Below are 13,243 nucleotides of genomic sequence, written 5' to 3'. Positions count from 1 at the left end.
TGTTTAGTTTCAAGATATTTTCTGACCTTTTTTTCTGAGGGTTTCTTCGATTTTAATGTAGAATCTCTCCAATCGAACAATATACGGACGCTCCTTCAGGTGTCATAAGTGCAGTTGAACCATTTGTTATTCATTGGTCCTTATCACAACAAGACTATTGATTAAGGGTCCAAAGGTGATAAGAGTATGGAAGACACGTATCCACTGTCCCCTCCCATCAGTCCAGCCAGGCATTTCATAAACTTCATCTCCACTTGGAGAAAAAGCACCAAGACATTATTTCCCTTTGCTTCTAGCCCAGCATTTGGTTTGCAACAGTGGGGGTTTGCATAAACCTTGCTGTCTGCCCCTCCGACCTCGGCAACTGTTGTGACTTCTGGCTATGGATATTCAAGATTATTTTATCTCATTTATTTAACTCATTTGGTAGTCCTATCCAAATTAATCTAAGAGGGGCACCATTAAGGGTTTTAATATAGAGATTGAATTAACTCGATCAGTAGTTATCATTAACCGGTATACCATCTAATCCTCTATCAACAACAGTGTTAATCAACAGTCAATTGATTATGTTCTCATTCTGAATGGTTGTCGAGCTCTAAAACGTCCAAGAACCCAATGTCTTGCAAATTAACTCAATGCCACAAATAATTAATTCATGGTTTTATTTACTAGACTAAATAAGTTGGAAAATTCAATAGTTAACAGATACGATCTAAATGCAGGGTATACAAGATACAGCACAGTTGTCTAAGGGATCATCTCCACAGGTCAATTAACTTCCGTACCCAACTCAGCAAATACAACAGCACATACATTCACAAGACTTTTGAGGACGAGATAGACCTTATCAATTGAGAGGGAAATATGAGAGGCCCCACCAACACATGCCTTCACAACCGTGAAATGCTCGTTTTGTCACCCAGAAATCTCCAGTGGGACCAGGCTATCAGATCACATCTGAATGTGGACAGTGCAGAGACAGTGTGGATCATGGGTTGGTAAATTAGACCTGCCGTCTTACACACACAACGCCACTTTCATAGAACAGGAATAATGCAACAGGGACATTCATTGTATGTCGATGCTGACTCTCAGTGGGATTCCGTCAGGATGGGATAAGTGCTTGGAGGATGGTGGTCTCTCTTTCTCGTGGAGCTGAGGCCAGGGGGCTGGAAATAGCTCACAGCCAAAGGAGTGACACCTCACATCTTCCTCTCTCGGTTCTTTTACTGAACGAAAATATAAAACGCAACATGCAACAATTTCAAATATTTTACTGAGTTACAGTTCATATAAGGAAATCAGTCAATTGAAATAAATGGATTTCACATGATTGGGAATAGATACCTTAAAAAAAAGGTAGGGGCCTGGATGGATGAGAAACAGTCTCTGGTGTGACCATTATTTGCCTCCTGCAGCGTGAAACATCTCCTTCACATAGAGTTGATCAGGCTGTTGATTGTGGCCTGTGGAATGTTGATTGTGGCCTGTGGAATGTTGATTGTGGCCTGTGGAATGTTGATTGTGGCCTGTGGAATGTTGATTGTGGCCTGTGGAATGTTGTCCCACTTCTCTTCAATGGCTCTGCGAAGTTGCTGGATATTGGCGGAAACTGAAACAGGCTGTCGGACACGGTCGATCCAGAGCATCCCAAACATGCTCAATGGGTGACATGTCTGGTGAGTATGCAGGCCATGGAAGAACTGGGACATTTTCAGCTTCCAGGACTTGTGTACAGATCCTTGCGACATAAGGCTGTGCATTAACATGCTGAGACAGGAGGTGATGGTGACAGATAAATGGAATGAAAATGGGCGTCAGGATCTCATCACGGTATATCTGTGCATTCAAATAAATGCAATTGTGTTCGTTGTCCACAGCTTGCCTGCCCATATAACCCCACCGCCACCACGGGGCACTCTGTCAACGTCGACATCAGCAAACCCGCTCGCCCACATAATGCCATACACGTGGTCTGCGGTTGTGAGGCTGGTTGTGCGTACTGTAAAATTCTCTAAAATGCCATTGGAGGCGGCTTATGGTAGAGAATGTAACATTCAATTATCTGGCAAAAGCTCTGATGGACATTCCTGCAGTCAGCATGTTGAGGGCACAAGCCCTCAAACTTGAGACATCTGTGTTGTGGGACAAAAGTGTACATTTTAGAGTGGCCTTTTATTTTCCCCCAGCACAAGGTGCACCTGTGTAATGATCGTGCAGTTTAATCAGCTTCTTGATATGCCACAACTGTCAGGTGGATGGATTATCGTGGCAAATGAGAAATGTTCACTAACAGGGAGGTAAACAAATTTGAGCACAACATTTGAGAGAAATAAGCTCTTTGTGTGTATAGGACAAATTTGATTTTTTATTTCAGCTCATGAAACATGGGACCAACACTTTACATGTTACGTTTATATTTTTGTTCAGTGTAGTTATCAGTCCAGGAAAGTAGGCCAAAAGTCTATGAGAGTTAATGTAATTATTTCTCTAACCCCACAGGATGTATTGCGAACTCAGTCCGTGGTCTTGAATGAACAACAGTGAGCTCCTCCTCTCTGGAAACTCTTCTGTCGGAGTAGGATAAGGCTTCCTCGATCTGTGTTTTGGTTTCCAAGGAGATTAGATCATTCGTCCAACTTGGCGTGGCCTCGCCTTGGACTTACTATGTTTAGTAAGTCCTCTAATTTATAGGGAGACTCACAGAAGGCAGGCTCTAAGACGAGTGGGCTTTTCGTCACAACAATATCACCTGGAAGTGTTGCAAATAAGGGACAAGTTGATTCTCTTTTAGACTTCAGAGGAACAATGAATGCTTGGTAGCTTTTACAAAACAGAGGGGTGTGTTTGAAATGGCATCCTATTTCCTGTATAGTGCACTACATTTTTGTTCTGCAAAGAACAAACAGTAACACGGGGAGGAGGGGAAACAGTAACACGGGGAGGGGGGGAACAGTAACACGGGGAGGGGGGGAACAGTAACACGGGGAGGGGGGGAACAGTAACACGGGAAGGGGGGACAGTAACAAGGGGAGGGGGGAACAGTAACACGGGGAGGGGGGAACAGTAACACGGGGAGGGGGGGAACAGTAACACGGGGAGGGGGAACAGTAACACGGGGAGGGGGAACAGTAACACGGGGAGGGGGGGAACAGTAACACGGGGGGAACAGTAACACGGGGGGAACAGTAACACGGGGAGGGGGGAACAGTAACACGGGGGGAACAGTAACACGGGGAGGGGGGAACAGTAACACAGGGAGGGGGGAACAGTAACACGGGGAGGGGGGAACAGTAACACGGGGAGGGGGGAACAGTAACACGGGGAGGGGGGGAACAGTAACACGGGGAGGGGGGAACAGTAACACGGGGAGGGGGGAACAGTAACACGGGGAGGGGGGAACAGTAACACGGGGAGGGGGGGAACAGTAACACGGGGAGGGGGGAACAGTAACACGGGGAGGGGGGGGAACAGTAACACGGGGAGGGGGGGAACAGTAACACGGGGAGGGGGGGAACAGTAACACGGGGAGGGGGGAACAGTAACACGGGGAGGGGGGGGAACAGTAACACGGGGAGGGGACACAACACTACTTTTGATCAGAGCTGTAGGTTTATTTGGTCATTTAGTAGTGCACTATATTAGGGAATAGGGAACGCAGCTAAGTGTCTGTATGAACAAAGTCCAGTTCCCCTCGTCAAAACACCTGAGAACCCTCTCACCTACGTGGCTGCTTACAGCTGTACTGCTTTAAGGACCCACTTTCCAGTTCTCTCCAGTTCCTACACTCAGAACACTGGGGCTGGTGCCAAATGGCACCCTATTCAGTGCTCTACTTTTGACCAGAGCCCTATGGGCCCTAGTGCACAATTTAGAGAATAAGGTACCATTTGGGGCGTAGCCCCGAGGTTCCTCTCACCTGGTTTGCTGCTCACACTTGTGCCTCTTCAGGGACCCACTCTGACTGTAGCTCCTACAGCACTCTGTGCATTTGTACGGCTTCTCTCCTGTGTGGACAACCATGTGCACTTTACGAGACGCCGAAGTGATGAAGCACTTGTCACACTCGGAGCATTTGTATGGTTTCTCCCCCATGTGTCTCCTCATGTGCTGCGCTAGATGCCCACTCTGACTGTATCTCCTACAGCACTCTGTGCATTTGTACGGCTTCTCTCCTGTGTGGACAACCATGTGCACTTTACGAGACGCCGAAGTGATGAAGCACTTGTCACACTCGGAGCATTTGTATGGTTTCTCCCCTGTGTGTTTCATTGTAACGTGGTCTTTCAATTGGTACCCCTGTTTGAACTGCTTCCCACAGTCCTGGCAAGAGAACGGCGTCTCCCCGGTGTGCTGTCGCCGGTGGATCATAAGGGTGTGCGGCCGGGCAAAGGTCATGGGACACTCTGGGCAGGACAGCGGGCGCTCGCCGGTGTGGCTCAGCCGGTGATACTTCAGACTAATGTAACGGACAAAACTCTGGCCGCACTCCGGGCACAAGTACGGTTTATTCCCGCTGTGGGCCGTCATGTGGCTCTTCAGGTGGTCGGAGATTTTGAAGCTTTGGCCGCACTGGGGGCAGACGTAGGGCCGCGCGTCGCTGTGGAACCGCATGTGCCGGGTCAGGTTGGATTTGAACGTGAAGGTTCTGCCACATTGGAGGCAGGCGAAGGGGCGCTCCACCTCATGGATTGGTCGGTGCTCGTCTAGACTGCCTTTCCGGGAGAAGGTTTTATGGCACACCTCACAGGAGTGCGGCCGGTACTGGGTGTGGCTCCGGGAATGAAACTTAAACTGAATTTTGGAGAAGAACTTCTGGCCGCAGTCTGGACACGGGAACCTGGGGACCTTCTGGTTGTGAGGCCAACATTCCAGGTCAGACCGCAACGCAGCCGGATTGAATGGCTGAACGGTAGACGACTGCAGCTGCCTCACATCATCCTGGTGGTACAGGGGGGCATCCTTCATCTTCATACCCAAGTGATGTGCATCTGTCCTGGGGTCGCTCTCTGTAGGTCCCCTGGTGTTACCCATGTCTGGGTCGTAGCTCTCTGGCTTCACAGAGTTCAACCAGTGTTCATCACTTATTGTCCCGATAGGCAGCTCGTCCATCTCTTGTTTCACCTGGTTTAGAACAGAATAGCTTTATTTTCCCAGAGGAAACTTCAGTGATAGTAAGATACTACGTCAAGATATCTAGTAAATATATACAGTGCACTCGGAAAGTATTCAGACCCCTTGACTTTTTCCTCTATCTTACATTAGCCTCGTTCTAAAATTGATTAAATACACCCCCCACCCCTCAATTTAATAAACAATACCCAATAATGACAACGCAAAAACAGTTAAAAAATGTTTTTTTGTAAATGTATTAAAAAGTAAAAAACTATCACATTTCCGTAAGTATTCAGATCCTTTACTCAGTACTTTATTGAAGCACTTTTGGAACCTTTGGCAGTGATTACAGCCTTGAGTCTTCTTGGGTATGACGCTACAAGCTTGACACCTGCATTTGGGGAATTTCTCCCCATTCTTCTCTGCAGATCCTCTCCAGCTCTGTCAGGTTGGATGGGGAGTGTTGCTTCACAGTTGTTTTCAGGTCTCTCCAGAGATGTTCAATCGGGTTCAAGTCCGGGCTCTGGCAGGGCCACTCAAGGTCATTCAGAAACTTGTCCCGAAGCCACGCCTGCGTTGTCTTGGCTGTGTGCTTAGGGTGGTTTTCCTGTTGGAAGGTGAACCTTTGCCCAAGTCTGAAGTCCTGAGTGCTCTGGAGCAGGTTTTCATCAAGGATCTCTCTGTACTTTGCTCTGTTCATCTTTGCCTCGATCCTGACTAGTCTCCCAGTCCCTGCCGTTGAAAAGCATCCCCACAGTATGATGCTGCCACCACCATGCTTCACAGTAGAGATGGTGCCAGATTTCCTCCAGACGTGACGCTTGGCATTCAGGGAAAAATTGTTTCATCTTGGTTTCATCAGACCAGAGAATCTTGTTTCTCATGGTCAGAGTCCTTTAGGTGCCTTTTGGCAAACTCCAAGCAGGCTGTCATGTGCCTTTTACTGAGGAGTGGCTTCCATCTGGCCTCTCTGCCATAAAGGCTTGGTTCGTGGAGTGCTGCAGAGACGGACAAACCTTCCAGGAGGACAACCATCTCCACAGAGGAACTCTGGAGCTCTGTCCGAGTGACCATCGGCTTCTTGGTCAGGACTCTTGGTGGTTCCAAACTTCTTTCACTTAAAAATGATGGAGGCAACTGTGTTCTTGGGGACCTTCAATGCTGCAGATTTTTTTTGTTACCCTTCCTCAGATCGGTGCCTCGACACAATCCTGTCTCGGAGCTCTACGGACAATTCCTTCGACCTCATAGCTTGGTTTTATCTCTGACATGCACTGTGAACTGTGGGACCTTATATAGACAGGTGTGTGCCTTTCCAAACCATGTCCAATCAATTGAATTTACCACAGATGGACTCCAATCAAGTTGTAGAAACATATCAAGGATGATCAATGGAAACAGAATGGACCTGAGCACAATTTTGAGTCTCATAGCAAAGGTTCTGAATACTTTGTAAACATTTCTAAAAACCTGTTTTGCTTTGTCATTATGGGGTATCGTGTGTAGATTGATAAAGATTTTTTATGTGGAAAAAGTCAAGGGGTCAGAATACTTACCGAATGAACTGTAGCTGCAACATTCACACAGATACAAATGGTATAAAATATCTTAATTACATTTTAATTTAAAAGCTACAAGTTTAAACCTACCTCTTGTTTTGCTGCGTCAGGCCTCAAGATGGAGCGGGAGAATTTGAGAATGATCTTGGGTTTATTTTTGCTTCCCTTCAGACAGTGCTGATGTCTAGACACTAGTGATACCTGGCTAGAAACACTTTTGTTGTCAGCAGAGTTGTGTCCATTTCCTGTGGATTGTTTCTTTCCTCTGCTGGTGGTGTTTTTCTTCTTCGTTGGTTTTCTACCTGGTTTGTTGTTCTTCGGGTTGTTCTGGTTAAGTCTGGGAGCACAGAGAGACAGTTGATCCTTTGTCAGTCTGTGGAGTCTCAAGATGGGTAAAGAAACAGCAGCGGACATCTTGAGTTGATTCAGGTTAACGCTATGCAGAGAATCTCCTTCCTCCATCTTGAGTTGATTCAGGTTAACGCTATGCAGAGAATCTCCTTCCTCCATCTTGAGTTGATTCAGATTAACGCTATGCAGAGAATCTCCTTCCTCCATCTTGAGTTGATTCAGATTAACGCTATGGGGAGAATCTCCTTCCTCCATCTTGAGTTGATTCAGATTAACGCTATGCAGAGAATCTCCTTCCTCCATCTTGAGTTGATTCAGATTAACGCTATGGGGAGAATCTCCTTCCTCCATCTTGAGTTGATTCAGATTAACGCTATGCAGAGAATCTCCTTCCTCCATCTTGAGTTGATTCAGATTAACGCTATGCAGAGAATCTCCTTCCTCCATCTTGAGTTGATTCAGGTTAACGCTAAGCAGAGAATCTCCTTCCTCCATCTTGAGTTGATTCAGGTTAACGCTATGCAGAGAATCTCCTTCCTCCATTTTGAGTTGATTCAGGTTAACGCTATACAGAGAATCTCCTTCCTCCATTTTGAGTTGATGTAGTTAACCTGGGCAGAGAAACTTGTTCTGTTAAACTATGCTGGTGCCATGTGGGTAACTGCGATGGCTTGCCTTCTCCTTATAAGACAGCTCTAGGCTGGTGCCATGTGGGTGACTGTGATGGCTTGTCTTCTCCTTATAAGACAGCTCTAGGCTGGTGCCATGTGGGTGACTGTGATGGCTTGTCTTCTCCTTATAAGACAGCTCTAGGCTGGTGCCATGTGGGTGACTGATGGCTTCTCTTCTCCTTATAAGACAGAGCTGGTCATCATCTGTAAGAAGTAATGGAGAGACATGTAAGAATAAAGAAGAATGTCAACTAGACAAATTCAAATTGACAAAATCAGGATAAGGGAATCCAAGGCCTGTTCGCCCCGCTATTATCCAGAAGGTGAGGTCCATACAGGTGCATCAAAGCTGGGACCGAAAGATTGAAAAACAGCTTCTATCTCATGGCCATCAGACTTTTAAATAGCCATCTCTAGCAGGCCTCTATCCAGTATCCTGCTCTGAACTTAAGTCGCTGTCACTAGCTGACTATCACCCAATTACTCATCCCTGCACCTTAGAGGCTGCTGCCCTATGTACATAAGACATGGAACACTGGTCACTTTAATAATGTTTACATACTGTTTTACCCATTTCATAAGTGCAGTATATTCTAGTCAAGTACATCTTATTCAACTATTGCTGTACATACAGTGCCTTCAGGAAGTATTCAGACCCCTTTAATTGTCCACCATTTTGTTACATTAAATTCTTACTCTAAATTGAAAACAATTAATACTAAAATCCTCAGCCATCTACACACAATACCCAATAATGACAAAGCAAAAACAGGTTTTTAGAAATGTTTGCAAATAAATAAATAATTTACAAAAGTATTCAGACCCTATGCTATGAGACTCGAAATTGAGCTCAGGTGCATACTGTTTCCATTGACCATCCTTGATGTTTCTACAACTTGATTTGAGTACACCTGTGGTAAATTCAATTGATTGGACATTATTTGTAAAGGCACACACCTGTCTATATAAGGTCCCACAGTTGACAGTGCATGTTAGAGCAAAAACCAAGCCATGAGGTCGAATGAATTGTCCTTAGAGCTCCGAGACAGGATTGTGTCGAGGCACAGATCTGGGGAAGGGTTACCAAAACATTTATGCAGCATTGAAGGTCCCCAAGAACACAGTGGCCTCCATTTTTAAAATGGAAGAAGTTTGGAACCACCAAGATTCTTCCTAGAGCTGGCCACCTGGCCAAACTGAGCAATCTGGGCCTTGGTCAGGGATGGTCACCTGACAGAGCTTTAGAGTTCCTCTGTGGAGATGGGAGAACCTTCCAGAAGGACAACCATCTCTACAGCAACAACAAATACAGGTGTGCCAACCTTGTAGCATCATACCTTAGTCGTTATGTGGTATTGTGTGTAGATTGAAAACGATTTTAGAATAAGGCTGTAACCTAACAACATTTGTAAAACGTCAAGGGGTCTGAATTCTTTCCGAAGGCACTGTATATGTTAGAGACATAGAATTTGGACTATCGTTTTTCTGATGCAATTCTCTATTGAACATTTTGTCATAAACATTGAATGAGATAATGTTTGAACACTCTACAGTATCCTTCGCTCCCACCTGCCGAACACTTGCCTTCACCGTCGTTAACAGAACTGCGGGAAAAGATTGCCCAACAGGTGGGGGTGAATTGACACTGGCTAGCTAGCTACTTGTCACCCCTGCCTCTTCTTATTTATCTGTGGAATACATTCCTACCGTATGAGAAATGTTTGCTTGCCAAATGCTAATATAGCTAATATTTAGAATGAAACATGTTTGGCTACAGTTATGGTAACCGTTTACAATCGCTTTAGCTTTGCTTTCTAGCTTGAGGGTTAGCGCCAGAGTTTAGCTATAGTATTTAGCTACTGCCAACATGTTGTTGTTGTTGTGTAATTATTATATTTTGCCTGGTCCACTGCAGAATGCATGCGGGCATTTGAATACAACTTGGGAAAAGGGATTCCGGACACATTTAAATCTAAGTATAGACACATGCAGTGGTGTGTTTTCATGGTTGCCAAGGGAAACCAGCCTAAAAAATTGACCAAGAAAAACGAAAAAAATATTTTAGCTTTGTCTTTTCATAATTTTCCTTCAATTTGCAAGAGGCTGAATGTATCTCACCCGAGAAAGCACCCGAGCAAGCAAAACAGTGCCTCTCTGTATGTGTAGGCCATCTATCTGATGCTGTCTGGTCAGAAAGACTATGACATTGATGCTAGCCATAGCTGAATGCAAAAGGGAAGCCAGCAAGCATTTGGCCTCCCTTGATAAAAAAAAGTATAAAATAGTAGCCAATCAGCATTGAGCTAAACTGAGTGAGCTCAGCTGTGAATGGTCCTGGCACACCAAAAAAAAGGGTCAAGGGATGCCAGTTTGGATTTGGCTTCACTTCTATCACATCAAGAGAAATAAGTAATTGACAGAAACAACATGAATTGTTGCATCTCGTTGTGTTGTTGTCCTTCGGTATTCTAGCTAGCTAGATAAAATTGTCCTTTTCCTAAATTAGACATGGATGGAGATAGGGATTTGGACTTGTGGTTTTACTTAACTCTCCATACTGGCTAATGATTATAAGGATGGAAGTTCAATATGTAGCTAGATGCAGAAGGCTAATATTAACTAGCTAACATTGCCCATGAAATGAAGTTAGGATAATGAGCAAACATTTTAGCCAGGTAGCACAGGACAACACAAAATTAAAGTGTTTACAATATGACGTCATAGACCGTTTCATCAACATGGAAAAAGAAGAGGAAGGCATTGTTCTCTAGAACTGGGGAGAGTCAACATGTTTTTTCTACTTGCATGATAGCACACACAAAGCAGAACCATGGACTGCCACATCATATTTAGCTTACGTTGATTGAACTAAATGGTTTTTCTAACCTTTTATTGTCACTGTCCTAGACTAATAAGCACACGTAATTTGATGATGTTGACCTGGTGCTGGAATAGTGGAGGCAGCTCCTGTTTTCTTTGCGACTTGCGGTAACTCTCCGTGGTTCTAAATTCAGTAGTTGTTTAGTAGTTTGAAAATGTGGGAAACATTCATTTGCTTGACCATGATGTAGGTCAAGCAAGAGTTTGTAAGATGCAATATGCTTTGTGGACTTGTGAATGGTTTTGTGATGAAACAAAGGTGTGGTTGAATATTCTGCCACTGTCTTCTTATTGAGGCAAGGCATATGACCTAACAGGTTCTAGAGCAAACAATGCAATCATCACAACACATAGGTTGCAATATGTTTTTGTTGGGCTCGGAATCGTCCGCCACAGTGGACGTGTCATAATGGCCATAAAAACACGGAAATGGTTCCAATGGTTTTTTTCCGACATTAATTTCTCACATTCACATGAATTGTGTGTTTGGTGTACGCTTACCTTGGCCTGACATTTTGATAGCCTTGTAATTCTCTCTTGGACAAGGGGAGTTTTATCACTATATTCACCTCAATCTACTCCCCAAAATGTGCTATGCTAATTATTGATAAAAGTTATCTTGTCCGAGAGACCGTTGTCATCAGAATGTCACGCCAGGGTAAGCCTACACGAAACACTGACCTTTATATGAAGTAGTTCTAAATTCCCAGATGGAAAAATGAATTGTGAAAAAAACGATTGGAACCATTTCCGGGTTTTATGACTCGTATCACAGAAAGAACAACGAGACAGATATTTCAGTGGATGTATACATGTGAAGCATCTGCTTGGTGTTTCCACTCACTACCAAATACGGAATTACAGTTAATATGAGGAAATCAGTCAATTGAAATATGGGGAAACAGATATGCATCTGTTGGTCACATTAGATTTTAAAAAATTGAAAAAAATGGGCCTCAGGATCTCGTCACAATATTTTTGTGCACTCGATAAAATGCAATTGTGTTCGTTGTCCATAGCTTATGCCCATACCATAACCCCACCGCCACCATGGGGCACTTTTCACCACGTTGACGTCAGCAAACCGTTCGCCCACTCAAACGCCATACATGTGGTCTGCGGTAGTGAGGCCGGTTGGACCTACTGCCAAATTCTCTGAGGTGAAGTTGGAGGTGGCTTACGGTAGATAAATGAACATTAACTTCTCTGGCAACAGCTCTGGTGGACATTCCTTCAGTCAGCATACCAATTGCACGTACCCTCAAAACTTGAGACATCTGTGGTGTTGTGTGACATAAGTGCATGTTTTCGAGTGGCCTTTTATTATCCCCAGCACAAGGTGCACCTGTGTAATGATCACAATCAGCTTGTTGATATGCCAGACCTGTCCAATGGATGGATTATATTGGCTAAGGAGAAATGCTCACTAACAGTGATGTAAACAATAGTTCAGCAAATTAAACATGGGACCAACAGTTTGTTGCGTTTATATTTGTGTTCATTGTATGAGCAGAACTGTCCGAGTCTATATTCAAGTAATAATAAGAAATTACCATTGACCACGCCCATAAATTGGGGGAAACAAACATTCTTTCCCATTCACCACCATCTTCGTTGTTGATTTTACAACAATAACAAAACATGTTCAATGTATATGTAACCAGATAAAAAATCCCGACCTGCGGATCGCAAACAAGGAAATAAAGCCTGTGTGGCTTGTCTATTCGCCATTGGAGTGGGAAATGCAGGGAGCAGGTGTCCCAAGTACAGTAGGCAACACGTAGCTATGTGTGTGAAAAATATTTGATCACAGGTAATACATTTAACTTGTTTAGTATAGTTCATTTGTAACTCCACTCGCTACTTTTAGCTGTATAGTCTATGTGTCGTTGGTCGTGGTTTGATTATGTTCCGGTCGGAAGCTAGCTACAGTAGCTAGCTGCTAACGTTATTAGGTGAAAAGGGGCACGAGGGAAGCCCTAAATTTAAAAAAAAATCTAACTAGGCAAGTCAGTTAAGAACAAATTATTATTTACAATGACGGCCTACCCCAGGCTAAACCCGGACGACGCTGGGCCAATTGTGCGCCGCCCTATGGGACTCCCAATCACGGCCGGATGTGATCCAGCCTGGATAGACAACAACTGCATTAACTGTCAAGTCTAGAAACGGACAGTCTACCTGCAGAGATGGAGGCAGCAATCTTCAGCGGGTATGAGTGATCCGAGTTGGTCCGACAAGCTAGTACATTTATCTCTGGGAAATAATTACGATCCCTGTTTGTAATAAACACTGTTATCCATACACAGGGTTGCCAGGTCATGTGAAAAACCTGTGCAAAAGACCTGAAACGAGGACAATTTTTTTTTTCACATCAAGAGATGAGTTGTAATAAACCATTTTCCCATAACGTTATTAGCCTATTAACAAGGAACATAGACGTAACTACATGCTAAATGTGTTATGCGTGAAGCAACGCAGAGTGCCTGGACACAACCTTATTGGACATATACTACAAACCTCCAGGGTGCCTTATTGCTATTATAAACTGGTTACCAACGTAAAAGTTGTCTGATATACCACAGCTTTCAGCCAATCAGCATTCAGGGCTTGAACTCGGGTTATAATTGTAAATAAATCACTTTTGTGCATAACTATAGATCA

General features: G+C 44.3%; 1 protein-coding gene across 4 annotated transcripts; it reads right to left on the bottom strand.

The window, feature by feature from the left end:
* Positions 1-651: 651 nt before the first annotated feature.
* LOC110487226 (uncharacterized) lies at positions 652-12,904 on the bottom strand. 4 transcript variants are annotated; one of them, XM_036948009.2, is made up of 4 exons: positions 12,761-12,904; positions 6,768-7,903; positions 3,923-5,127; positions 652-2,755 (listed from the first exon to the last, which is right to left on the bottom strand). In XM_036948009.2, exons 2-4 carry the CDS (start codon positions 7,617-7,619, stop codon positions 2,752-2,754), a joined length of 2,061 nt encoding a protein of 686 aa, XP_036803904.2. In that variant the 5' UTR covers positions 7,620-7,903; positions 12,761-12,904; the 3' UTR covers positions 652-2,751. The 4 variants fall into 4 exon arrangements, with proteins under 4 accessions (XP_036803904.2, XP_090051462.1, XP_090051463.1 ...); XM_090195336.1 differs by lacking the exon at positions 12,761-12,904 and adding an exon at positions 12,629-12,731; XM_090195337.1 differs by lacking the exon at positions 12,761-12,904 and adding an exon at positions 12,133-12,678.
* Between the last annotated feature and the right edge of the window lie 339 nt (positions 12,905-13,243).

Source organism: Oncorhynchus mykiss, chromosome 13 (assembly GCF_057628025.1).
Source record: "Oncorhynchus mykiss isolate SJ-2025 chromosome 13, ASM5762802v1, whole genome shotgun sequence".
Classification (NCBI taxonomy): Eukaryota; Metazoa; Chordata; class Actinopteri; order Salmoniformes; family Salmonidae; genus Oncorhynchus; species Oncorhynchus mykiss.
The sequence above is the reverse complement of the archived record's forward strand: the minus strand, read 5'-3'. Positions and strand labels throughout refer to the sequence as shown.